The sequence below is a fragment of the Eurytemora carolleeae genome, unplaced genomic scaffold (genome assembly GCF_000591075.1).
Source record: "Eurytemora carolleeae unplaced genomic scaffold, Eaff_2.0 scaffold1100, whole genome shotgun sequence".
Classification (NCBI taxonomy): domain Eukaryota; kingdom Metazoa; phylum Arthropoda; class Copepoda; order Calanoida; family Temoridae; genus Eurytemora; species Eurytemora carolleeae.
Genome location: NW_019397047.1, coordinates 89216 through 116805, shown reverse-complemented (window position 1 = coordinate 116805; position 27590 = coordinate 89216). Strand labels below are relative to the sequence as shown.

Here is a 27590-nt window from a genome sequence, read left to right as displayed (position 1 = left end):
GTTTTGACATCAAAAACTTGATAAAAAAAATAATTTTTTTTTGTGTATTTTAGGGGTCATTGGGAGTATATATTTAAAAAATGGGCTATTTATGTCCAACGAGGCAGGAGATAAAAAATCGGAGCCGACGGAGGTCACTTTTCAGAGGTTCCAAGACTCCGGAAAGAGATATCGACAATCTGACTTCATATCCTACTCCTAACAAATTATATGAGTCTACGTTCAAAAATAGAACCGGCTGCTATTAATATTGAAAGAGATATTACAAAATGTCTTACTTGACACGGGTTCTTTATATATCCAACTGTCTTGTGTTGTCATTTGGGAAATTATGTTTTTAGTTGTGATTTTTACTCTTTTGTTTGATTAAAAAATCTTGAATTTAAACCTAAAAAAACGAAAAAAGTAAACATCCCGGCCAAAAACCAAAATGTCCTGCATGAGAACACAAGACAGTTGCACAAATAGATATTAATAATTCATACAGACTTTTCTCTTTACTTTATGAGCTTTGAGCTGAAAACTTTAGAATGAAATATCCTTAATCCCGATTACTCAATCTGAATGGACAAACCTTTGATTTTTTTCTTAATCCGTTCTTTCTTGGATAAAGTAGAGAAAAATCAAAAACCGGTTTTTTAAATTAGAGAGTCCCTCCCGATTCTGTATAAAGCTTAAATGGCGCGCAAAGTTTCAAATTTATCGGCTTCATATATGTGACACTGATTGGTAGAACTTTGTTCACTTTTCAGGATACATGTGCAAGATTAGGTTAGTCTCGATATTTAGAAAAGAGAGGATAAAGCATTAATCTCGATATCCACCATCCTAAAGTTTTCAGCTTTGGCCATTTTGAATCTGTTAACAAATTACCTGTGTCTGAATCAATGTCTGTTTCAAAATTTAAATTCTTTTACATTTTATCTCTGAAACAACATAACAGCATATTACTTAAGGACAAAAAATACATAACATAGCATACAAATCGTGAATGAAATAAAATTTGATTACAAAATATTGCTGCATGAAAAAAAAAACATTGTGCACATTATGATACCCCTGAACTATCGATAATAAAATCACAAATGGGCTTATCCAAACTTCCTTTCACAACAGTTATTTTTCGTTTTTGGTCTTGAGGGAAATTTTGATGAGAGTCAGAAGTAACAAAATCCATATTTAACCTGAACAATCAGCTGAATTATGATTAATTCAATTTTCCATGACTATTTTGCCCAAGCCCTTAATATTTGTTCTTCTTATAACATCACCGACATCTTTCTGACGGTAAGACACAAAGAATGAAAAGTTTATCTAAAATAAAAAGTAGAAATTAGATTTTTGTTGAAACCCACAAACATTGACTTGTATATTGGAAACCTTTAAATAAGTCCGCAATAGTGGGAAAAAGCAAAAAAATGATGAAACTTCTTTGTTCTCAATTCTTAATGTTTAATAAAAAGTTTGAGGTTTAATATTTAGCTGAATTCCTAACATCTGGCAGACTTGCCCACAGTTTTCCTAAGGAGGGCAAACTCTCCTCATCTTGCAACCTGTACAGTGTACAGTTTAAATATTGTACTATCTATACTGTACAGTTTATTGTATTAAACAATGTAGATTGAAGTGTACAATGTACAATGTACAATGTACAAAATACTATACTATACTGTACTTCATAAAAATGGCATTTATCTTACAACTAATAGATACTACTCAAAAAAAAAAAAAAAAAAAAAATCTTCGTGGATTTTATGAAACAAATTTCGTGGATTTTCAAAATTTTATGACAATCGAATTTTGTTGGAGGCAAAATTTTGATATTTGATCATCTATAACTTTCCCAGGTCAGTAAAGTCACACAAAAAATTACGGCCCAATCGGTTTAGCCGTTTTGATCTTTATTGGATACAATTACAAACAAACAAACAGGCAACCAGACATGCATAGTATATAGATAGATATTCAATTGACTTCTTGAGTACATACATTTTCAAAATATCAAATGTCATTTAAATCCAAAAAGAACAAAAAATATTTTTTAGTTTTACAGCCAATTTCAGATATAAGGATACATAGCAAGAGCATATTAAATGTCGTCTTGAAATGTATTTAAAAGTTATTGACTGCTGTTATGCTTGATCATTGTTCTGCACATGAAGAGATGTTCGCAGCTTCAATGAGCAGGTTTAAAGAGTTAAATATGGTTTATAAAAATATATCCAAATATCATTGTAGAGTGTCCAAATTTTTTTTATAATTCTTAACAAACTACCTTTTTATTTCAAGGTTAACTAATAGCCCTGATGTATTGAGAACTGCAATGTATGTATTTCTGAAACTAGAACCTTAAGGATTAGGAGAGAGAAACTTTGATCATCTTTTGCTAAAAAATGTCTAAAATCTTAAAGGCATTCTGTCCTATTCCCGGTAGACCCAATCACTCACAACCACCAGCTACGGAACGTTGAACTATTTGCTGTCAACTATGCTAGAACGGAGAAATACAGAAAATCTGCTATTCCCTATATGCAGAGAAAATTAAACTTCCTATGATATAACCTTATCTTATTCTGTGATAAAACCCATGATATATTCAATTATATTCCTATGAGAATGTTAATCATATTATAATATGTATAATGATCTGGATTTATCTCTAATAAATCTTATTTACTTACCTACTTACTTACTTGCTTACTATATATTAGTTCTTTTCGTGGCATTTGATTTTAACGGTGCTATGGAAATGCCTCAACACGGAAACGTCTCAACGCGGAAATGCCTCAAAAACCGGTTTTGAGGAATTTCCGTTTTTTTTTGGGAAATCCCTCAAAACNAAATTTTAGGAAACGCCTCAAAATAAAGAGGAAACCCCTCAAAAACTGGGTTTTGAGGGATTTCCGTTTTTCTTGCAGAAATTGCGGAAACGTCTCAAAAAAACCGGTTTTTGAGGGGTTTCCGCTTTTTTTTGAGGCATTTCCGTGTTGAGACGTTTCCGTGTTGAGGCGTTTCCATAGCACCATTTTAACAATGTTGAGAATACATCATAAAAAAAAGCTCTTGCTATGTATCAATGTATCTGGGGATTGACTGTATATTGTTCCCCAAAGTTTTACCTTGAACTATTTACAGTCACAATGCACACACCCTTCCGACATATTTGTAAAAGTAACTGAGTAATCTAGAATAAACTTTTATAAATATATATTGAACCAATTTATTTTTAATTAACTGGAAGTATAGAAGAGAAAATAGTGTTTGTTATGGGGAAAATGTTAAAAACAAAATGTAAAAAAAATATTTAAAAAAACGTAAAAAATAGTCTTTATAAAAAGGGATTTCAAATTACATCAAAATAATGTCATTTGATGTCAGTGTCACAGCACTAACGTCGCTTGGTATACAGGGAATAATATGTTTTAGCAATATTTACTCCAGATATTTTATAAATATATTTTCCAGTCACCATTATTATAGATATGTAATCAATCAACTTTAAACTAGTTATGTTATTATGAATATGATTTTTATTCCTGGTATGTTATTATAATTGTGATTTTCATTCATATTTAGTATTGATATGTTTTAATTGATTTTATTCTTGTTATGTTATTATAAATATGATTTTTATTCCTGGTAAGTTATAATAATTGTGATTTTTAGTCATATTTAATCTTGATATGTTTTAATTGATCTCTATTCTTAATATGTTCTTATATATAGGATTTTCAGTCATATTTAATCTTGTATAAATAATATAAATATGTTTTAATTAATCTTTACTCTTGATATGTTCTTATAAATATTTTAATTGATCTTTATTTTTAATATATTATAAATATGTTTTTGAGAAATGAGATCGTGTGCACGGCTCACCTGTGTGGCAGCAGAAAATGCCGCGGTTATTTCATCATCAACAAGATGGCGGACTGGAGAGAAGAGATTGTCAAGGATAATTAATTTGAGTTCTTTCATGTCTACGGTTTCAAGGTTACTTATTTATATCCAGAATATTAAAAAATTACAGCTTATTGAAAAAATAAATTTTAAGAAGGTTTTCATCAATAGTAAGTAATCTTTCCTGTAGGAAAACTTGAAACAACATTACTAAAACAAAAATGATAAACTTTCAAGTTCTTTCCTAATTATGCATGTTTATTATTCAAATGACGGCATACCTTAAAGTGTTGATTATAGTATCTGTGCAGAATAATTTTCCAACATGGATTGAAGAAAGAAGGGAAAGGTTTGTAGGAGATCCAGTTCTAGCCTGTATTCAACCATCAAATAATCCTGTACTTGAGTAATGTCCTATCTATGATTTTGTTATCTATAAAATGCCAATCTATGATATGTCAGGAAACCATTAAGAAAACTAAGTTATGAGAAAAAACAAGGATATTTTAGTTCCTGAAGGATTTCCAGCATCCGTTCTGCAGAGAGATCATTTTTTGTGTCGATATACAGTACACTTTGTTTTCCGTGCTCCAGTGAACAGCTGACTGCTATAGTCATGCACAGCTGACTTTTACCCACACCAGGCAGACCGTACACCTCGTACACAGAACCGGTTTTAAACCCGCCAGCCAGCAGGCTGTCCAGGGCAGAACCGGTTTTGATAACACATTCTGTCTTTACTTGGTTCTGGTACAGTTCTACACACATGACAGGAAATGGGGCGAAGTCGCGGAAAAGCATGTCAACCAATTCTACAGCCTATTGAGAAAAATAATTTAAAACAAGTTAATTTCTGAAAATATCCAATAAACTAATACAAAAAATTAGTTAATCCCTTCTATAGCTACTATTATAGATACCATAAGAAAATAAATAAATAAACATCAACCTTTATTTCGTAGAAATCAAGACCGAGCCCTCCTCAAATATAACCGCAAAAGAACAAAAATTAATTTACAGTTGTTCAATGACAAAATGACAATGACAAAATGACAATGATAAAAGATGCAATATTACTACCTACTAGCTGGTATGAAATTTACCCTAACTTAAATGGACGGCAGCTCAAGCCTGAAATCTAAAAATTGAAGGATTGACAGCGATTATTAAAATTATTATTACTATTACTTAAATATTGTACAATCTACAAGTACAACCAACCATCTACTACAACCTTGTTTCAACTCTTACAAACCAGCACCTGAGTATAAGAGATGTTGAGAATTCGGGCAATAGACTCTGCTGGGTTACTGAGTAGGTCAGCCAGGGTTTCTATCTGGAATTGGGCCAATGTTTTGACCCTAGCAGGGGTCAGGGCAGGATGGGTTATCTCACTAAGATCCATTAAATGCAGTTATATCACTAGATTAAGTGTTTATCACTTTATAAAGTTTTTTTTGTCTAAATATATTTTCTCTTAGAGGACAGCTTAACAACTCGGCTGCAAAGGGTTGTAGCTCCAATAAGATTTGAGAGAATGGACCCTATCACAGCACCCAGACAGCAGGATATAGGCCAAACCTGAACAATAAATATTAGTAACATAATCCATACAATCCAATTTATACAGAAAAAAAGCAAGACCTATCTAATCCATCTCATTGGTCAAGTCATGAAATTTGACAAAGAATATATCTAACTCATTCCAATCACCTGATAATTGCCATCATACAAAGCTAATAACTTTTGAATGTATAGGGTGAGTAAAAAAGGGTGAATCAAGAGATCTTGCATATAATAAAGCATTTTTTCTTGGTAATCTCAATTTTCACAAATGTGCATGAACTTTTTGAATTTTTCTAAAGGGTCTATCAGATTGCCTTTAAAAAAAAATAAAAAAATATTATGCATATTTGTCAAAATGAGATTTTTTTGACTCACCCTGTATAAGAAGAGCAAAAGCAAATCTTAATGGTTCAAACTCAAGAAAAGAAAGAAATTTGTATGCTTTTAAAACAATTATTTATAGAAGTGAAACTTGAAACTTGAAAATAAAAATCATAGCGTATTAATAAAATATCGTTTTTAAAGGAACTGTTAAGTGATTGCTCGCATTAAACTTTAATTTTCTGATCCTTATATCTTAACAACCTGATGGCGCAAACCTAAGAACAAACATTGAAGTTTACACCATCAGGTTAAAAAGATATAGGGATTAGAAAACTAAATTTTAAGAGGAATAATCAATCCTTTGATAGAATCCCAATATAGGGAAATGCGGTTGTTTCTGTTAAATCTGGGTAACTTTGGTTCACACTATAAGTCGCAACAAAATTCTTTACAAATATAAAATATTAAAATATAAAAATGATTTATAAAGTAAATAATTGTATAAATAACTTGTTAATAATGAACAAAAAAAATGTGTAAACTTTCATCATTAAAAAAATCGGTTAATATCTAAATTAACCAAAAACAACAAACCTGCCAATCTCTGTCCCAGTCCAAGGGTATTGGGAACGCCCCCAGCCACGCCCCAACTAGACTGAAGAGGGTGTTATAGTACAGACAGGTATCCAAGGGCGGTGATCTCTAAAAAAAATTTAAATAAAATAAATTTTGAAGAATTTTCTAATATTCTTTTTTTTTACTTATGGATGTGCATGTTTTTTTTGGAAATCATATAGAATAATTTCATGAATGATGAGTTATGGAAAAATGAAATCCCTTTGTATCAAATCAAATAATGAGGTGTAAAAAGAGGCGTTTCAATTCCTCTTTGTACTTGAGGTTTTAAATTTAATGTCATATAAAAATTCATATTTTTCAATCCTATAAAATATCTAAAATGGCCTGGATCTTTGAGTTTTTATTAATGTCTTATAAAAATTCATATTTATAAATTCTATTAATGTATAAAAGGGACCAGATCTTACTGTTTTTTTAATCTCATATGAAAATTCATTTTTTCAATTTCATAAAATTTCTGAAATAACTTTAAAATATATAGAATTTATTGAGCCCGATCCATAAAATGTGCTTACGCCAAATTGAATAAGTAAAAATTTGAATAAAAAAACCCTGTAGTTAGTACCTGTAAAGGAAAGGAAGAGAAAGAAAGCCTTGGGACTTCTTCTTGTAGAAGAACCTGCTTCAAGGACTCAAAACTAAAAAAATATAAAAAATATTTAACTTTAAAGGGACCGTTAACGTAATTTCAAGTGACCCTCCAAGAACAAGAAGACCATGCTCCAGGTTCATGTTTATACCTAGTTCCTTTAGTAAGTAGTATTGGATAGGTTGATAGTAGAACAAGAAGGGCGGCGAAGGATCCAGTTTCTTGCCAATGAGTGCTGACTGGTGCACCAAAACAAACTAAAAGTAGATAAATCTTTTAACTTTCATTATCAAACAATACTTTATTGTTTTGTAACTACAACTACAGATGTACAATTGTACCACTGTACCACTGGACCACTGTACGACTGTAAAAATATACGACTGTACAGCTTTAAAACTGTACAACTGTACTACTTTACAACTGTACAACTTAAGAATTTTCCACTGTAAGAATGTACATCGGTACAACTTATAAACATTAAACAGTGCAACTGTCAACTGGAAAAACTGTACAACTGTAAAACTGTAAAACTGTAAAACTGTAAAACTGTACAACTATACAACTGTACAACTGTACAATACAAGAACTTAGTTTTATAGCTGTACACTGTACAACTTCAACTGTAGATACCTGTGACGTATGTAAGGAAGGCCCAGGAAAGGATGAGAACAAGAACCCCCTTGAGAAGATGCAGGACAGGAGTCAGGGATTGTAGAAACCTGGATCCTTTGATCCAAACCTTCCGGAGGAAAGGGCCCCTGATAGGTTTAGTATCGTGGATAGGGCCCCAGATCAGGCGTAAACTACCCGAGTGTCCTGTAAGTTGTTTGGAGAGCCAAACCTGAGAGAAAAATAAGATTTATTTATAAAACTTGAAGGGACGACTGACAGTATTTCAAGTAACCCTTTATGTTCGATGTAACACGCCCGATTCACAACGGTACCCTTTCAACTTGATAACAATGTCGCCATTCTTCTACTTCAAAAAGAAATACATTCTGTCCTATCCTTCACATAGATTTAGTCTGCTTATAAAAATCTCGTCAATTTTTTAGAGAGGGTCGAATTTGAAGTGTCGCAAAGCCCAGGGCTTTGATTTTACCGCTCTAACTCACTAATGCTTTTCTGTAGCCCTTTACATGTACATTTTAGTACCATAAACCACTTGTTGTAAGCTTTGGTGTTTAAGAAGATTGGCAACATTTTCATCGATTTTTGCTTGAGCCCTTTAAATCACAGTGCCTTCCATTATTTATACAAAGATAAAGGTATATGGAGTACTGCTGTCAATCGGACATGCAACTCTGAAAAGGATCACTTGAAATTACATCGACACTCATCAGACCCTTAAATGCAATAGTAGAAGCGTTGTCTTACAAACAAGGAAACCCAAAATTAAGAGAAAAAAATATATTAAACTTTAAAATCATTTAATTTTCCATTATTAAAACTTGACATAAATAATCTAACCTTAAGGAATTTGAAGAGAGCTGCACCTAGGAGAAACTGAGGACTGTGGAGTATATTTCCAAATGCAGAAACCCCCTCACTGATAAAAAAGGGACCGTTTAGGTAAAAGGGAACAGGGGTATGGAATGAACTATGATTAAATTTGTTTGTTTTTAATCTTTGTGAAGAAACAATCTCAAGAGCTGACGAGGGTCAACCCAGACCGAAATATATTTTCAATAAATGTGGAACTAACATCTACTTTTTTACTCTACAGAGGTTTGGTCCATCACCATCACCGAATTTTAAATTTTTAATTGTTTAATGAAATTAACAGTAGAAAATCACTAAAAGCTTTTTTACCTTTTCCCTTTTCAAAATAAAAACAAACAACAATCTAAAAAAAACCATTTTAAGGGAACTCTAGACGTAATTTCAAGGGACCTCTCATTTAAACAATAAAATGTTCAATTCACAACGGTACTCTTAACAGCTTTGTAGATTCAGTAATGGGAAAATTATTAGAATTTAACCCTTTTTAAGATAGAAATATGTCGATATCTTCAATGCTATTGATCAGACAAAGCTTTAAATGGTACCGTTGTGAATTAGACTATGTCATCTGTTCATGGAGGATCAGTTAAAATTACACCTACAATCCCATTAGGTTATATTTTCACTGTTTAATTTGACCCTACCAGAGCACGAAGACTAGAACCAGAATTCCACTTGATAGGAAACTGAATACACAATAGTAGAAGGAGAACTTCACCTAAAATACAAGAGAGCAAATGTAGTATTCACATTTTCGAGTATTTAGAAATGCTGAATTTAATTATTTTGCCACTATCTATTTGTAATTTTTTGCTTGTTTGTCTGTCTGATTGTTTGTATCCAATAAACGTCAAAAATGCTGAACCGATTGGGCCCTGTGACACCTCACATGAAACCAGGAAAGGTTTATAGAAAATCAGAATTTCAAAAAGTTGTTCCCAAAAATTTTTGTTTTTGTGTAAGATTTTGAAAATCCAGGAAAAAATATTGTGAAATCTGCGAACTTTTTTTGTTTGTTTTTGTTTTATATTGTACAAAGAGAAGATGCTCACAGATAGAGCCACAATCAAAAGTTAAAATAGAAGATGGCCGCGAAAAAGCCAAACCATTATATTAAATTATATGAGGAGGGACCAAAATATAATTAAGATGTTTATTTTGTATTGTATTATTAAAAGAATTTTTTTTACTTCAAACAGAAATTAAGGCAAATTATCTATGAAAGGTAATTTCCATTAATTTGTATCTATATACCCAAATATAATACTTTAAATATTGACTTTATATTTGGCAACATAATATTTTTAAATACTTTTTAACGGTTTATGTATGGCGTTAAGCTTTAATCCTACCTCTGCATTGTCATTCCCAATGAGCTCAGAGACCATGATTGATTTTTGATTTTTTGTATTTTACATATTCAAAATCAAAATGGCCTCCAAAATATGGCCTGCTATTGTTGGCGATGTCGTCTTCTATATAAGACTTCAATATCTGTCTATTCAAATCAGAACCCTTGATAATAAAAAAGAAGAAAAAAAAGAAAAAAAGGCTTATAAACTTTACCCTTTTAAAGCAATTTAAAACTAATATTATCCTGGTTCAATTCAATGTCTAATACAGGGTAACCCACAAAGGATGAGACTTCAGAAACGATTGTACGGTATTAGTTTGGTCCGATTTCTTGCAGTGAGGGTTCCTTATAGGCAATAACTGGCTAATTTCTGTACTTGACAATTTAGTAACCCCTCAAAATACTCAATTGAATGCAGAAACTAAAAATCAAGCTTCAAATCTTCATATTTTTTAGAGATTTGGGTCGTCTTTACAGTCTCATCCTTTGTGGGTAATCCTGTAATTGCAACTTTTGTATATTTCAAGGGACTTCCTAACTTTTGCTTTGTATTTACGCAGCAAAAGCAAGGTGGAAAAAATACATTACTTATTTTGTTTTGACATAGATAAATGACTACACTAGGTCTTTTTATTGTTATTCACATAAATGAAGGGTTCAAGGCCGAAGGGTGTAAAACGGGCATTTAACTTTAGTCTGCAGTCGCTTTAATAAAAAACAATTCTTTGTTCACTCCAGGGCTAGATTCGAACCTTGATTGTGTCTGGCAATTCTAACTCTTGAATGTCGTCTTTATTTCTTACCAGGTTGACAACTCGACTTATCACCAACAACCTGTAGTAAAAATTCCAAGTTAACCTAATGTAAATTGCATGAAGTATTAAAATCTAAAAAATTTTAACCATAACTCCTCTCGTTAAACAGCAGTTAAGAAGAATAAAAACGTTTTGAATTTCTAATATGTAACCGGAAAATTTGCTTTTTAATACTGAACGTAAAAACTAGATGAGCTACGATGTCACAAAGTCGTAGCAGTAATGACCTTCTGCCTGGTTTGCAGTGCTTAGGCTTTATAATTAAAAAAAACATCTTTGATAGTTTAATGAACGTTTAAATAAGTAAAAATGATGTAAGACGACCAACAAAATTTCAAGAAAAATCAAAATGATTCCAGTTATTCTTAGATGACCACAGATCAACTAACATAACCTTATTAAGCGAGAAGAAAAAGAAGAAAGCTTGTCCTGTTCTTCAGATAAAACATCTAAGTGTGGGACGAATCCCATTTGCTGGTCAAAAATGACCGGATGACCAATATTATGACCTATGATGACCCAAAATAACCTTTGAAGACCCAAATATTTCAAGATGACCCATATGGCCTACAATGATGACCTCAATGACCTAAGATGACCCCGACTTTAATTCCCCAAGATGAATATAATGAGTTTAGATGAATCCAATGACCTTAGATGACCCCAACGACTTTTTATGACCCCAATAACTTTATATGACCCCAGATCAGATAGTCGACAAAAGGGCAAAATAATCTTATTTTTACCTAAGCGAATGAACTGGATAAATAGACGGGACTATGGGCACATTGATTAGTTGGGATCCCTCCAGAATACGAGCACGGTCAGTATTCCTGAACAATAAATACACTGTACAATAACCAATATATTACATAACAGAGGCGTACACAGAGGGGTTTTGCTCAATCTCCTCCTCCGTGGATAAGTAAAATTATTGTTTTCCTGTGAGGTTTTAGGTCCAAACGTGTGCTGAGCCGTCCAAGAAAAAAAAGCTTCCATGAAAGATGCCTGTATAGTGTGTACGACCCTAGTAGAAAAATCCCTCTTTTTGATCCGAAGTCAAAACGGCAGAACCAGTCCAACTTTTAATGACCCAAGGAATGGTTTCTGAACCGTCAGAAAAGAAAAGAAACCGTGAACGTAATTATTACCTAAGTCCAGAGTTCAAGGAAAGAAATCTATGAGCTTCAAAACAGCAGACTCTGGCTCCAGCCACTTGTACAGCTCTTTTCTAATCACAATCAAAATAGATTAAGAACGTTTTTTAACTTAACGAATCTTATACAATTGAAAAGGTTTTTTTAATTTTTATGATAGGAGATGCATTGAATTTAATCATATTTGTAAACCTTAACCAACAACTCCAACGTCAAAACGGCTGAACCGATTGGGTCAATTTTTTTTTTGTGACAACTCATATTAAGGTTTGTAGACGTTCAAAAATTGAAAAATTTTGCATCAAAAAAAATTTACGGTTTTTGAAAATTCCATAATTTAACAAAAAAAGTAGAGAAAATCGTTTGTTGGTCAGCACTCAGCAGGACTTGGTGGCTTAAGAAGCAAAAATTACAAAGGTAAAATTGCTTTTAAGAAAGAATTACAAAGACCCTTAGAAATCAAGAACTCTAAACCATAAAAAAATACGAAAAAAATGTTATAATGATGGCTAATTCCTCAATTAATGTTTTGTATACAATCTCTTTAAGTACCTCGTCTGTCTGATAATTGTAGAAGACCCAAGGATGCGTCAGAAAGGTTGTCACATTGTATCTAATAATATTCTAGAATTAAAATATATCAACAATATCTCTATATGCTTGATCACTCAACTCTGTAAAATTACAAGATCCTCAAACCTAATATCGGCTGGGAGTAACTCTTCATTGATAATGATAATGATAATGAACTTATTTTGCTCCGGTTTATTCTTCACAATTCCATCTTTATAGGAATTCATCCCATATTCATGCAATCTATTGTTATCTTTTTTAATCGAAACCAGAAGTAAATATAAATCAGAACAACATCATAATCCTAATTATTATCATTTAAAGAGACTGTAGACTTATTCAAGTGGCTCACTATTTATAGACTGGCATGTCAGATTCACATCAGTGGCTTTATAACATCTGTCTGATCAAGGTTAAATTATTTATCAATGTTTAAAAAACGGTTTTTAATTTGTGGTTTCTCTGATAAAGTAACTTATAAAAACATTTTTGTTAGAAAACACCGAATTTCCAAGTTATTGATAATAGTTTGAAAAGAACAGTTGTGAATCAGGCATGCCTTTCTTCAAATGAAAGTTTTCTTAAAATAACGAAAAGAGTCTGACGTCACATTATTGTTAACAACTAAAGGGAGTGTTCGCAAAAAAATGAAAGTGGGTATAGGCTTAATGCGATAAAAAAGCGCTATATACAAATGTGGCGAAAGATAATCGAGGACTATAGGTTTTAATATCTGAATGATTTGTTTGAAATTTAATTGATTTTTTTTACGGTCTAAGTCGTATGTTGCAATTTTCTCATTTTGTATGGGCGCTACGTTCTTCGGTATGAGACGTCTTAAATAATTTTCTCCTTATAGACGCAACAAATAGTAGAGTAGTTGCGATCAAAAGCGCTTTTTTATCGCATTAAGCCTATACCCCCTTTCATTTTTCGCAAATACTCCCTTAAGTAAATGAATTTTTATATTTATTTCTACTTTATTCTGAATAGTCTAGCATCTATAACAGAGCACTGGGTCATAAAAAAATCATCATCTCAGAAGAAAAATAAGGAATCCTATAAAAACGAATCCCATTGCAAAAACATTAAAAATTCCACTATCAAGCTTGGCATTGGCGTGTGTGGATTGATTCATGGTGCTCCTGACCCCGCCACTGGAGGTACCAGTTGATACCTTCTTCTTAAATTCTTGTTTTCTCCTGTACAAAGCATACAATCATTAAAAGCATTTTCTGTTTGTTAAATTATTTGTTTGGTTCCAATAAATCTGAGAAAGATTTTTCAGGTTCAAAGAATCAATACTTGAAGAAGTAACATCAGAATGGTTTTATTGGTATTGGGGTTTTCCATTTTCTTAAAGACCTATATATATATTTGAACTTTGGAGGGGGTTTAATTAACAATCAAAACAGGGGGCTTTGCAGTGCGCAAAATTATCCTATTGACGTCTAAATTTACCTGGGAGAAAAAGAGCTTCCTTTTTAGTTCCATTAAAAAATCAACAAACAGAAACTAAGAGTTTTTTAAACCTTCGCTTCACTGACCTCAAACTTTTTCCGGAACACCCTGTTGTACTTTTTGAACTTTAATAACAATTTCGATGTAAAAAACTCAACAGCCAATTAAACAAAAGATTGAAAAGCTTCCTGAATGAAATTGTTCTACTATTACTGACATATTGATCTAGATCTTTAGATCCTCCTGGTTTACCCTCACGACCAGATCTAGCTCCATAGAACACTTCCTAGACATTACAGGGTGAATATTTATCCTCCAGGTTTACCCTCACGACCAGATCTAGCTCCATAGAACACTTTCTAAACAGGGGTGAATATTTATCCCCCAGGTTTACCCTCACGACCAGATCTAGCTCCATAGAACACTTCCTAAACATAACTGGGGTGAATATTTATCCTCCAGGTTTACCCTCACGTCCAGATCTAGCTCCAAAGAACACTTCCTAAACATTACAGGGGTGAATATTTATCCTCCAGGTTTACCCTCACGACTAGATCTAACTCCATAGAACACTTCCTAGACATTACAGGGGTGAATATTTATCCTCCAGGTTTACCCTCACGTCTAGATCTATCTCCATAGAACACTTCCTATTACAGGGTGAATATTTATCCTCCAGGTTTACCCTCACGTCTAGATCGAGCTCCATAGAACACTTCCTAAACATTACAGGGTGAATATTCATCCTCCAGGTTTATCCTCACGACCAGATCTAGCTCCAAAGAACACTTCCTATACATTACAGGGATGAATATTTATCCTCCAGGTTTACCCTCACGAGGAGATCTAGCTACAAAGAACACTTCCTATACATTACAGGGATATTGAATATTTATCCTCCAGGTTTACCCTCACGTCCAGATCTAGCTCCATAGAACACTTCCTAGACATTACAGGGATGAATATTTATCCTCCAGGTTTACCCTCACGACCAGATCTAGCTCCATAGAACACTTCCTAGACATTACAGGGGTGAATATTTATCCTCCAGGTTTACCCTCACGACCAGATCTAGCTCCATAGAACACTTCCTAAACATTACAGGGGTGAATATTTATCCTCCAGGTTTACCCTCACGTCTAGATCTAGCCACATAGAACACTTCCTAAACATTACAGGGTGAATATTTATCCTCCAGGTTTACCCTCACGTCCAGATCTAGCTCCATAGAACACTTCCTAGACATTACAGGGTGAATATTTATCCTCCAGGTTTACCCTCACGTCTAGATCTAGTTCCATAGAACACTTTCTATACACTACAGGGGTGTGCACTGTATATAATTAAAACAATTTTGAAGATCTGGGGGAACAAAATGAAAATTTGTTCATGAAGTTTTTCATCCTTTTTCTTACTTTTCACCCAAAAAAAACTGTTTATTTTCCCTAATTAAGCAAATAAAACGCTAGACATTATTTGTACCAAACTTCTGAAAAAAAAATCATTTTCAGGAAAACATAAACCCCTGACCTGCAACAACAGTTCAAATTTATTTTCAAAATTACTTTTTTCTCTGAAGCGTTTTTTGAAATTCCAAGGGCAACACCGAGCACTTCAGCTGGTAATTATTATTATCATCATTATCATCATTATCATCATTATCATCATTATCATTATTATCATCATTATCATCATTGTCATCATTGTCATCATTGTCATCATTGTCATCATTGTCATCATTATCATCATTATCATCATTATCATCATTATCATCATTATCATCATTATCATCATTATCATCATTATCATCATTATCATCATTATCATCATTATCATCATTGTCATCATTGTCATCATTGTCATCATTGTCATCATTGTCATCATTGTCATCATTATCATCATTATCATCATTATCATCATTAACATCATTATCATCATTATCATCATTATCATCATTAATATCATTATCATCATTATCATCACGATCATCACGATCATCATTATCATCATTATCATCATTATCATCATTATCATCATTATCATCATTATCATCATTATCATCACGATCATCATTATCATCATTATCATCATTATCATCATTAACATCATTAACATCATTATCATCATTAACATCATTATCATCATTATCATCATTATCATCATAAAAATCGTTATCATCTTATTTTTATTGTAACTATAACTATTATTATCATTATTGTTGTCACCAACCTTATCAAATGAATGTGAAGCCTGTTCCCTTTCAGCCACAGAACTGGATCTGCCCAGCACTCCTTTATCATATTTAGCACGCTGCGCCGGATTACTAGAATATTAACCGCTTTAAACTAACTTAGAAGGGTTTCATTTAAAAAAACATCATTTTTCAGATTTAGAATAAATGAGTTAAGTTATTGTTCTATTTGAAAATTGATCATTTTCACTCAGTTCTGGTTTCTCTGTAAAAGTGACTTGCAAGTTGCAACGCAGAAACGCTAACCTTTAAAGCTACTTGAAATATTCTTCTAGTCCATTTGAAATGTTTTTTGATAGATCAAGCATTGAAAGTATAGATTTCAACACATTTGTTCAATTTTTTCTTGATAAATTAAGCATAACATAAATAATAATGCCTTTAAAGTTTTTCTTGATATGTTAACCTTTAACAGGCGTCAAACCCCATCCCCCCGGACCCCACTCTTTAACAGAATATGNCATTGAAAATCTAGATTAAATAATAATGCCCTAGAAGCTTTCCCTTGATTTATCAAGCATTACAAATCTAGATTACAAGGTCTTGCCCTTAAAGTTGACTATGAACTTAAAGTTAAATTACCTTAGAACTTCATATGCCTCCGACATACTTTGAAACTTCTTTAATGCCTCATCATTATCAGCATTTGTATCCGGATGATACCGTTTAGATAGTTTATAGAAGGCTTCTTTAACTTCCCGCGAAGTAGACTGAAATAAAATCTAGATATTCTGGCATTCCATTACTAATGATTAACATGTTAAGGGAATATGCGAGAGCTTGCACTGGTATCTTTGCTACGGGCACAACATGTGAAAAAACGACAAGAAATGAACTATAGAATTATCTCAAATATATTACACGTGATAATTACGAGAATTAAAATATAAATATTCTGGCATTGCATTACTCGAGTTTAACACGATAGGAATATGCAAGATCTTGCACTGGTTTATTTTTCTACATGTACAACATGTGAAATAACGACGAGAATTTTCAAAGAATATTTTCGCATTTTTTACCCGTGCTGTACACAGGAGGAATCTTCAAGATTGTGAAAAGTAGATTTACCACGACTATAACACAAGGAGGGTCCGTGAATTAATTACGTGAATTATCAACCAGTTCTCCATCATGCTAATCTCGTTGAAAACCTGTGTTTTGTTTGTTGGGTGATTAATATAAAATATTTTCACTTTATTGATTTAAGATTTTTATAAAAGCAAGTCTCTTTTCCTACCTGAGGATGTATTTCTAGTTTGTCGTAAAAAGTTTCTTCTTCAAAATGTGTTGACCCAACACGAAAACTGGTTCCTGGACTGCTGTGAAATCCACGAGATAGTTGACAGCCGCGTACACTTATTAAAGATTGCCGCATTCCACACATAAAGCAACTGATATTTTTGTTTTACATCTCACAAAGGTTAACAAAATATTGGTAGTTTAATTGCTAGCTATAAATCTAAAAAAAAAATTTCTTTGCAAAACATGAAATTCCTAGCGTGAGTGGGCCAGTATTCAGGGCTGAATATTCCTGTTCTTCCTCCCGCTAAACCTAAGAAAAGAAATATTCAACCCTGATAATACATTAAGACTACAATGCTAAGCTAACGATTTTAATAACAAGTGGCAGTAACAGAGCCTAAAACCACAATCTTTTCTTAAAAATGCGCCAAACGCTGAAAATTTAATAAGATAAAAATGAGCCGTATAAACAAAAAGGAAGAGCTGCCAGTCTATAATGATCAAGCATATAGATTAGCCCCACTAAACATTTCATAATGTTTTTAAATTTCATTCATAGTAAAAAACCCTAACTTACTGTTCTCTGGATTGCAGTACGGTATACTGTATCTCTTGACCTGAGTAGTCCAACCACCGCACAGAAACCGGTTTACAGCACAAGTTTGTAAACCTGAAACGGGTTTCGAGGTTCATGATAAACAGTTTTTTAGATGCATAAAAGCCAGGTCTAAAGGTTCAGAAGATAACCTAAATTGGCTTAAGGTTCAGTACAAATCACAAGGTATAAAGTTCATTACATAATACAAGGTAAACGCTTCAGTGCATAAAACAAGGTTTACAGGTTCAGCACATTAAACAAGGTTTACAGGTTCAGTACATTAAACAAGGTTTACAGGTTCAGCACATTAAACAAGTTTACAGGTTCAGCACATTAAACAAGGTTTACAGGTTCAGTACATTAAACAAGGTTTACAGGTTCAGTACATAAAACAAGGTTTACAGGTTCAGCACATTAAACAAGGTTTAAGGTTCAGCTGTAAGAAACAAGTTTACAGGTTCAGTACTTAAAAAAAAGGTTCAAGGTTCAGTGTAACGTAAAAAACAGGGTGCATAACTCGGTACATACAAAGTAGCAGTACTTAATATCCTCTCTTTCAAACTCAGTTCATTTAGACGTGGATCCTAGATCCGCCCAACAAAAAAATGGCTCCGGATCCAGTTCATGTACATTTTTTAAAGATTTAATATTTGTTTTAACAAAAGAAGTATTTTCACAATACTTTTTCTTCATTTTTATATGCTGAAACGTGATGACCCACGCAGAAACATAGAAATTTTAATAATCTTTTTTTCAACAGTAAAGATTGGTATTTGGAGAGCACACATTTTTTACACAGTTTTGGGTTGGTACTTATGGCCTTTAGATCCGTTTTTGGTATTTTTCAGGTCTGTACATAACAGGTTTTAAAGGTTATGTACAAGTAGGCAAGTATAAGGTTAAGTACATATTACATAAAACATAAAAATTGAAAGTTCAAGACTTAAAAATATGTTTAAGAGTGCATATTTAATAATAATAAAACACTGGCAAGTTTCAAAGGAAAAAACTACTTGCAACCGTGCCTCTGACCTGACTTGAACTGAAGTAGTACCATTCTGACTTCGGTCTAGAAGACGAAACTGCTCAAGGATACCACCAGGATCTAATCCATCATCTCCTAAACTCATTCTCATAGAACATCATATCCTTAATATCTGAAATAATTCACGGTTTCATATTTATCCAGGTTTATTTTTAGTGTTGTTAGAAGTACATTCCTGATGTTTCCTGTCCTGAAAAACTTTCTTTTATTTATTTTTCTTAGCAAGAATTTCGGGTTTCTTTCCTGAGAATTTCTTACATTGATTAACTATTACAATGTTTTGTAAATAACATATGATAGGTTACATCAAATCACTCCGCGGCAAAACTTGGTCTTTGAGCACAGTACAAGTGCACATATCACTGCGCGGCAACATTGTTGAATCCCACGTGTTCCTGCTGATCTCTGGCCTGGCACTTCACGCTTATATTTGCCTTCAGGATTGCAGATCGTAGAACTATGCTGCGCGCTCTGAAAAATATGCAAGATTTTTGAAATTATTCTCCAATTTTTTATTTCCATAATTTGGCTAAAATAAATGTATCAGATATTTAAATGACATTTCTTATCGCAAAGTATTATGAACACTCGGCAGTAAATTTTAAATGGGGGGAAATATTCCCACAACCTCTAATTTTAGAGGTTTTTAAATATTTTCTCCTGAAACACTTAACTTTGTAAGTTTTTGTTATATTTCATAAATAAATAAATATTTTACTTTACCTTCTTGTATAGAGGTCTGCTGTCTCTATTGCCTTCTCGAATGTCTGACTACGCTGATCTACATCTTGGGCCAACAGAACCTTGTTATGGGAGTCAATACGCGCCTAAATGTTCAAATCAATTACATTTGATTATTGAAAATTAACCTTTGATTTTTTTCACCTGAATAGATCCATCTAGAATTAGTTTCATAAGTTCATCTTCTAGGTTTGCCACGTTGGTGTTAAAACTGTCCGCCATCTTGAACAGATCAGCAGACAAGTAGGGGCTAAAGTACTGCACCAGACCACGGTTTCTTCAATCAGATATTAATTAAATATTTATAATCAATCAAACAAAAAATAATAATAAATTATTATTACTTAACATACATTATCATAACTGAAGTGATTGATCAATATCTTCATTTATTGAATTATAAATTTCTATTAATAACTGAATAATTACTATTTGATTTTCAGAAAAAAAAATAATATTTTATGACGAATACCTGATCATAGAGAAAAGAGTCTGAACATGTGGCGCAAGGTAAATATCCAGAAGAAAATTGTCCTAAAGAAAAAAGGTATTTGAAATCTGGTCAATAAAAAACTAGGTACAAGGACAAAATTTTGATTCAAACCTTTAATTCGTCAAGAAGCTTAAGACACTGGCCATATTTAGAATCATAGAAGCACTGAATAACTTCTCTTAACTGCGGCTCAAGTTCAAGGAACAACTGAAAAAATATATAAAATGATTTTTGTTTTATTAAAAAACAGATTTGCTTTAAACAGTGATTTTTGGAAAATTCTAAAGGAATCATTTTTAAAGAGTCACATAAAACATTAATTGGTCTTTCGACTATTATGCATGTATTTTGGCGTTAAAATGAGTTCCAACCGGAAGTGGCACGCACTGTACAAAACATCATATTAAATCAAACTTTAAGGGCTGTCCTACTTCCATTCTACTCTAGGCATTATTTCAATTAATCTAGATCTTTTCTCTCTCAGGGGTTGCTGTTGTTGATTGGCTTACCTTAAACTGTGAAGAAGAAATGACCAACTTAAAGAGCTCGGCCCGGTCAAAGGTGGCCAGAGCGGTCAAACCCCCGTACATGGCGACATTATGAGGCGACATTAGGTCGGGACAGTCGCAGTAGTCGAGGTTGGCCTCCAGGAACTGTCGAGCCGCTGCTTTATACTTCCTAGATAAACAACCAAAATAATATATTATTACTGTAATGACATTTCTTACAATTTTTGAATTGTATCCAAAGCCTTATCAATAGAATAGTTGGGTTGGTATAAGCAAATTATTAAATTATCAGTCTAATAATAATAAGAACTCGTATATTTAGTTAGAGAAGAACAGAAATCACTTTTGCTTTACAATTGGATCGGATCAGAGAGAGATCCTAAAATCAAAACTGATGAAAACCTTTAAAAAACTTAGTCTTTAATTTTATAGTTGACTGACCTCGTCATAAGATCGGCGAGACCTCCGGCGCACTTGAGTTTTGTGATGAGAGCAGGCTGGTCAACGTTCTTCTGGTTTGGTTCAGCCAGGTCAGGAGTAGCTAGAGCCTTGTTCACGTAGCTCATCACATGGGACCAGTTCTAGAACAAAAACACTACAATATCATGATGATTGTAATAAAACTTCAACAATCAGAAATTGTAAAAAATAAAATAACTGTTTTCTAAAATAACTTTCATCTAAAAATCTATTTTTAGAGAAACTACAATTTCAAATTATTAATTTTATCAGATGGAAATATAAAATGCCACTTTTATCTAGACCAACATTTAAAGGGTACCATTGGGAATCTTAGAGGCCTCATGACCCGATACTAGGGACATGAGCTAGTAAAAAAGTAAATATTGTGAATCAAAAACACATTTTTTTTAAATTAAAGGACACTATGCATTAAGATGAATAATTATTATTATTGAAAATATAGAAGTTTAATCAAATCAAAAATAGAGTTCGCTTGCTGATTACTGCATTCAATTTGAAAGCTGACTTTTCATTATAACACAAAATTCACGTACTTTCAAAAATAAAATAAAATTTTTTTGACAACATTAAAATGACAAAACTAAAGTGGCGATTGTTAATCAAAATGTGTTTACCTGAAGATAAACTGAAACCTTGATTACATTTGCGCACATGCTAACAACATGTCGTCCAGATGTGCAGTAATCCCTAAATAGAACAAAATCTAAGGTAGGAACTTAAGTCTGTAGTTCAACTGATCTTCATAGTCTGTCTCTTTGTGTATAGGTCAGTTTATCTTAATCATTTCACATGACCTAGTCTTAGTTTCATGAAACTGAATTTTAGTTCTAATCTATGTTTGCTAATTGCTACCACTAACGACATTTTCAACAATTTTTTATATAAAAAATCTTTAACTTCTGTCCCCACTGTACAGTTTATGCACTGATTTTACCGTACAGTACACGGTGTACTGTACGGTTTACGTACAGGGTGTACCGTACAGTTTACGTAAAGGGTGTACTGTAAGTTTACGTACAGGGTGTACAGTAAGTTTACGTACAGGGTGTACAGTAAGTTTACGTACAGGGTGTACTGTACAGTTTCCGTACAGGGTGTACTGTATGTTTACGTACAGGGTGTACTGTACAGTTTACGTACAGGGTGTACTGTAAGTTTACGTACAGGGTGTACCGTACAGTTTACGTACAGGGTCGTACAGTTTACGTACAGGGTGTACTGTACAGTTTACGTACAGGGTGTACTGTACAGTTTACGTACAGGGTGTACTGTACAGTGTACGTACAGGGTGTGCTGTACAGTTTACGTGCAGGGTGTACCGTGTCCATACCTGGCTCTGCTGTAGCACTTCAGTGCGTTTCCTAGATCTCCGCAATCTAGGAAGTGATCTCCAAGATCATCATGCCCACGTCGGATAGACTCCTAGATTAATCAATATCATTAAGACTTAGTTTATTAAATCAGGCATTAAGACCAAATTAAGATTGACTTAGGTTTTGAAATAAGTTATCCAAATAAAGAACATTTTAAATAGTCTGAGGTATTTAACATTTTATCAAATCAAATCAAATCAAATCAAATCAAATCAAATCAAATCAAATCAAATCAAATCAAATCAAATCAAATCAAATCAAATCAAATCAAATCAGATCAAATCAAATCAAATCAGATCAGATCAGATCAGATCAAATCAAATCAAATTATATTAAATCATACTCTGCAGGGATTTGGTCAAATGTGTTGGTATCTCCGTCAATTTTTGGATGAACACAAAATTGTCAGATCACGTTTTGATAATCCCAAAACAACGTTTTAAAATTTCTCATTAAAGTATCTTGTCAGTAGATATATCAAAAAACGAATTATTTTATATTATCTCTAAAGTTTGCCTTGATGCTGTTGGATTTGTAATTCTTCAGATCATTATCCAGTTTTTCAAGTTTCATCTGAGCACTCTTATTCCTAAATAAGAATACTTTACTGAACTTATACCGAATTTCTTTCATTTCCATTTATTTACACTTTACAGATACATATTTTGTAAATTCGAAATATTTATAATTTTAAAAATATAAATATTAAAATCTTTATAACTTCAAACGAAATCATTCTCTATGAGTCAGAGTTTCAAATCCGAACTGAGACAAACAAAAAAGCTTTCGAATAGAAAGACGACATTAAAGCAATCTTGTACTTTTTAGATATTGTTCTAATGCAAATAGTTTAAACGTTAAAAAAGCAATACACCAACCTTGAGTCAACCCAGTTCAAATCCAGTGCTGGAACAGCCCCGGCAGCTGCCAAGCCGTGGTCAGCAGCTGCAACGGCTATATCCGGTAGAACCGGCACAGCTCCATTAGCTGCGCCGCCCACGCACTCTGCTAGCTTCCGGTGGAGGCGTTGGTAAATACCAGTGTTGTATGTGTTTATTACACAACTGAAATATTAGAAAAATTATGTAGAACTGGATAATTCTAAAAAAGGAAGTCCAATGATTTGTTCTACATGTAGAGAGTTAAAGGAACGGTCATGTTGTAATCTCAAGTGAACCTCCATTTATAATGAAGCATAAGCTACAACGGTTTCCTTTAAACACTTTTCTGATAAATAAATCAAAAAGTTGCTTATGCTGTCATTATCAGAAAGATCCGGAATTAATGGACAGTTAATCAGACGTCTGGCAATTTTAAATGCTTAAAAAAGGCAGACCACAATTAGGAAATGGCAGCAATATAAATGATTATCGTTTAATCAATTATATTTGCAAAATTAGATTGTAAATTCGTCTGATTAATTGTAACATGAAATTTAGAAGAAGGTATCTCATTCATTCTTGATGAGAAAACGCTTTAAAGAGTCTCGTTTCATACACACATGCAACTCTATTTATTTAGCGTCACTTAAAATTACGTTTACAGTCCCTTTAAACTATAATTACGTCTACAGTCTCTTTTAAACTAACCTTATCGCTAGTTTAAGAGCTTCTGCTCTAAGAAGCGGGCAGTGCTCTGCAATAAACTGGAGACGTTGTAGTTTAGCAAGACCAGAATACGAGGAGGCATATGTCTAAATCAATTAATCAATTGTTTAGATGATAATCAATCAATCAATTAATCCATCCAACATCCAGACCAGAATATGAGGAAGTCAAAATCAATCAATCAATTGTTTAGTCAATCTACCAATCCATCTAACGAGGGGAGGAAGGCCAACCACATCAATCTCTAGTCCGAACCACATTCTCCTCATTTTCTAGTCCGAACCACATCGAAATCCTCGTCCTTTCAATATTATTTTGTTTAAAGTGTCCGATCCTTGAAAATAAATACATTTTTTAAAAATATGGCGACGTTAGGGCATAGATGAAATATCAAATTTTCCCAATTAAATTTTAGATTTGTGTAAAAATGAAAATGCTCCATAAACCATGTTCTACAAAAAAGCGTCTGTAAAGAGCCCCTTCTTTCGCGGAAAATGCCACAAAACATTCTTAAACTCGATGTAAACAACTTTTTGTAATATTCCAGCTGAATTTGGGTTAGAGATATGACTTACAATTTTTATTTGATTAAATACTGTTTGAATTCATAGGGTTGTGACCAATTAATTGTAGCAAATGATTTGAATAATATAAATTGAACATTATTTTTCTATAATTTTAAGCATGCGGCAGGCAGTAGTGATCTCTTAGTGGGGACAACAAATCTACCTTATTTGTAAATAAATCAGAAATCAATAATTATTTTGTATGGGTTGAAATGGAAAGATTAAAGAACATGTTCACGCGAATTCTTTGGTGTAAATTTTTATTTGTGAAAGTTATCCATTTTGGAGGCAGAAGAGATTCAATTTTTAACCTAAATAATGTTTGACATCATTCTCGTGGATTTGAAGATTCCAACATCTCAAAATCCTTGGAAAACTTTATTCTAGTCATTTTTTATGCCCTAACGTCGCCATATTTTTAAAAAATGTATTTATTTTCAAGGATCGGACACTTAAAAAAAATAATATTGAAAGGAAGAGGATTTCGAGGTGGTTCGGACGAGAAAATGATAAGAATGTGGTTCGGACTAGAGATTGATGTGGTTGGCCTTCCTCCCCTCATCCAACACAATCGGAAGAGACAATTAATCAATTAACCAATCAATATAATTAATCTAATCAAGTAATTCATCCATCATCAATCAATTATCCTGCTTAAAGGGAGTGTTCGCGAAAAATGAAAGGGGTATAGACTTAATGCGATAAAAAAGCGCTTTTGATCGCTTCTGATCTTACTTATCTGTTGCGTCTATAAGGAGAAAATTGTTAAAAACAACTAATACCGAAGAACGTAGTATCCATACAAATTCAGAAAGAAGCAACATACGACTTAGACCGTAAAACAATCTATTTAATTTCAAACAAATCATTCAGATATTACACCCTACTAATAAGTTAAAAAGTATATTTAAAGTGTTCCAGTATTACTGACTGTATTTAATTAACTCATTGGCAAAATGGAATGAAGGCACCTGGCGAATTGAAATGACGATCACGGCAATCCCAGTAAGAACATTCAAATTTGCAGGTACAATAAATTAAAAAGTTTTATTTACCGGTTCATTACTGAACTTTCCCTGGTCAGGATTACTTAAACCAACCAACGAACCAATCAATGGAAGTGTGTACCATATCCTGTAAGTGCTTGCAAAGCACCCCCTTTATTTCTCCCCTAGTATCCACGCTTATCTGGCATACACACTGAATCCTAAAAATTCAGGCTAGATCTGAACCACTAGATCCCATATAGACCAGGGAAAGTGGCGGAGCTCAACCCTATCTTCAATGTGTTCCAGCCTACAGGTCGTAATACGTTGTCTGTAGGTTGATTGTTAATAATAATAATAATGGTCATCGACTATCTTTTGCCATATTTGTATATAGTTGATTTTTCATAATATGTTTTGATTTTATTTTTTAAAATAACATTTAGCTTCCAACTTGTTTTCGAACATTCCTGGAAAATATGAAAATGTCGTCTTCATTACCAAAAATCCTCGAAACAGGAATAAATGTTTTTATAAGTAACTCTCAGATCATAATATTTAAAACATTTTATGAAAAATCAACTATATACAAATGTGGCGAAAGATAATCGATGACCATAGGGTGTAATATCTGAATGATTTGTTTGAACTTAAATAGATTTTTTTTATGGTCTAAGTCGTATGTTGCTTCTTTCTGAATTTGTATGGATTCTGCGTTCTTCGGTATTAGTTGTTTTTAACAATTTTCTCCTTATAGACGCAACAGATAGAAGTAAGATTAGAAGCGATCAAAAGCGCTTTTTTATCGCATTAAGCCTATATACCCCCTTTCATTTTTTGCGAACACTCCCTTTAATTAATAACTTTTTTCTTCTATTGTTTTACGTGAGTTGGCAATAAAACTATGGAGAAGGGAGGCAGGGTTGGGTCTGTTAATTAATCCAAAAGTTGAAATTTAAAATTCCAGAAATGTTCAATAGTAAAATAATTTTTACTTCAAGATCCAGACTCGGATTGTCCACGGTGAATAGTTCTTCTTCATTCTCTTCTCCTGCAACATCATTCTCATTCTCCTCTCCCATATCAACCTGGACAGTGGACAACCTTGTCTTGAAATCTGATGAGAGTGACCCTCCATGCAAAGATGGCAATGACAGATTCACAACGATACCCTTAAAGGCTTTGTCTGATCAAGTTTAAACTTAAAATTTTGAAAACTATTTTTATTTATGGTTTCTCTATACAAGTGACTTAACCATTTTTACTGTTGGAAAACAAATAAGAAAATTTAACACTTTTAAACCTAGAAAAACGACATTATCTTTCACATTTTTGACCAGATAAAGGTTTCAAAGGTATCGTTTTAAATCAGGCATTGTAAACTTTGCAGGGATGGTGTTAAATTAATTTTCGCTATAAAAGTTCAACCCATTCAAGATAGAATTTTCAAACCAACATTCCCATGGTTCTAACAAATTCCACAATCAAACCTTGAGACAAATCTGTCAAATGGTTCCTGAGTTATGATCGGTCATACAAACAAATATACGGACAAACTAAGATTACTATTCTAAACATTTTAACGATTCAAGATGTAATGTTTTTGTATCTTTTTTATATTTATCGTATTTATGTAAAGAATAACTCTTTTTTACTTAACAAAACTTTTTCTGTTTTTCGCTTTTTTTTTCATTATTGGCAGAGATAACATTATTTTTGTTACAAATGTACAAATAACCATATTTTACCTGCATTGGTTCCAGAGCCCCGGCCATATTCTGAACTCCACCAGGCATTTTTCTGCAATCT

The 27590-nt window shown here is 32.9% G+C and overlaps 4 protein-coding genes across 7 annotated transcripts; all 4 read right to left on the bottom strand.

The window, feature by feature from the left end:
- Positions 1 to 925: 925 nt before the first annotated feature.
- Positions 926 to 5328, bottom strand: LOC111711405 (DNA repair protein RAD51 homolog 4). Its single transcript, XM_023485752.1, has 8 exons — positions 5162 to 5328; positions 4414 to 4719; positions 4182 to 4273; positions 4085 to 4110; positions 3880 to 3980; positions 3120 to 3184; positions 1491 to 1553; positions 926 to 1184 (listed from the first exon to the last, which is right to left on the bottom strand). The coding sequence occupies exons 1-8, from the start codon at positions 5303 to 5305 to the stop codon at positions 1049 to 1051; spliced, it is 933 nt and encodes a 310-aa protein (XP_023341520.1). The 5' UTR covers positions 5306 to 5328; the 3' UTR covers positions 926 to 1048.
- On the bottom strand, positions 5287 to 9966 carry LOC111711407 (uncharacterized). Its single transcript, XM_023485757.1, has 8 exons — positions 9877 to 9966; positions 9169 to 9242; positions 8492 to 8570; positions 7652 to 7862; positions 7170 to 7275; positions 6995 to 7067; positions 6385 to 6492; positions 5287 to 5481 (listed from the first exon to the last, which is right to left on the bottom strand). The coding sequence occupies exons 1-8, from the start codon at positions 9910 to 9912 to the stop codon at positions 5362 to 5364; spliced, it is 807 nt and encodes a 268-aa protein (XP_023341525.1). The 5' UTR covers positions 9913 to 9966; the 3' UTR covers positions 5287 to 5361.
- On the bottom strand, positions 9933 to 19136 carry LOC111711406 (protein tumorous imaginal discs, mitochondrial). Of its 4 annotated transcripts, XM_023485753.1 has the most exons (8): positions 19011 to 19103; positions 17958 to 18050; positions 17633 to 17690; positions 17376 to 17529; positions 16718 to 16845; positions 16114 to 16207; positions 14070 to 14170; positions 13380 to 13622 (listed from the first exon to the last, which is right to left on the bottom strand). In XM_023485753.1, the coding sequence occupies exons 1-8, from the start codon at positions 19033 to 19035 to the stop codon at positions 13457 to 13459; spliced, it is 819 nt and encodes a 272-aa protein (XP_023341521.1). In that variant the 5' UTR covers positions 19036 to 19103; the 3' UTR covers positions 13380 to 13456. The 4 variants fall into 4 exon arrangements, with proteins under 4 accessions (XP_023341524.1, XP_023341521.1, XP_023341522.1 ...); XM_023485756.1 differs by lacking the exons at positions 13380 to 13622; positions 14070 to 14170; positions 16114 to 16207; ... (1 more) ...; positions 17376 to 17529; positions 17633 to 17690 and adding exons at positions 9933 to 10022; positions 10631 to 10712; positions 11440 to 11526; positions 11845 to 11924; positions 12403 to 12463 and having other exon boundaries at positions 19011 to 19136; XM_023485754.1 differs by lacking the exons at positions 13380 to 13622; positions 14070 to 14170 and adding an exon at positions 14906 to 14975.
- Positions 19135 to 27590, bottom strand: LOC111711404 (COP9 signalosome complex subunit 1). Its single transcript, XM_023485751.1, has 14 exons — positions 27530 to 27590; positions 26777 to 26869; positions 24212 to 24315; positions 23501 to 23686; positions 23139 to 23211; positions 22580 to 22671; positions 21864 to 21936; positions 21208 to 21347; positions 20767 to 20935; positions 20369 to 20464; positions 20237 to 20298; positions 19909 to 20041; positions 19747 to 19850; positions 19135 to 19494 (listed from the first exon to the last, which is right to left on the bottom strand). The coding sequence occupies exons 1-14, from the start codon at positions 27575 to 27577 to the stop codon at positions 19383 to 19385; spliced, it is 1485 nt and encodes a 494-aa protein (XP_023341519.1). The 5' UTR covers positions 27578 to 27590; the 3' UTR covers positions 19135 to 19382.

Coding starts and splice junctions, on each gene's coding strand:
- LOC111711405 (XM_023485752.1), bottom strand. CDS start 5,305: ATGGATCTTAGTGAGATAACCCATCCTGCCCTGACCCCTGCTAGGGTC. Junction 4,274..4,413: donor GGATGCTGGAAATCCTTCAG/GAACTAAAATAT, acceptor GGTTGAATACAG/GCTAGAACTGGATCTCCTAC. Junction 1,554..3,119: donor GTGACTGTAAATAGTTCAAG/GTAAAACTTTGG, acceptor TACACTGTACAG/GTTGCAAGATGAGGAGAGTT.
- LOC111711404 (XM_023485751.1), bottom strand. CDS start 27,577: ATGCCTGGTGGAGTTCAGAATATGGCCGGGGCTCTGGAACCAATGCAG. Junction 26,870..27,529: donor GGGCTCTGGAACCAATGCAG/GTAAAATATGGT, acceptor TCCACTGTCCAG/GTTGATATGGGAGAGGAGAA. Junction 20,299..20,368: donor AGCTTCTTGACGAATTAAAG/GTTTGAATCAAA, acceptor TTTTTTCTTTAG/GACAATTTTCTTCTGGATAT.
- LOC111711407 (XM_023485757.1), bottom strand. CDS start 9,912: ATGGTCTCTGAGCTCATTGGGAATGACAATGCAGAG. Junction 7,276..7,651: donor CTTCCTTACATACGTCACAG/GTATCTACAGTT, acceptor ATCTACTTTTAG/TTTGTTTTGGTGCACCAGTC. Junction 5,482..6,384: donor ACTGGGACAGAGATTGGCAG/GTTTGTTGTTTT, acceptor TTTATTGTTCAG/GTTTGGCCTATATCCTGCTG.
- LOC111711406 (XM_023485753.1), bottom strand. CDS start 19,035: ATGGTACTACTTCAGTTCAAGTCAG. Junction 16,208..16,717: donor GAGGCATATGAAGTTCTAAG/GTAATTTAACTT, acceptor TTAATATTCTAG/TAATCCGGCGCAGCGTGCTA. Junction 13,623..14,069: donor AGAACAATTTCATTCAGGAA/GCTTTTCAATCT, acceptor TTTGTACAGGAG/AAAACAAGAATTTAAGAAGA.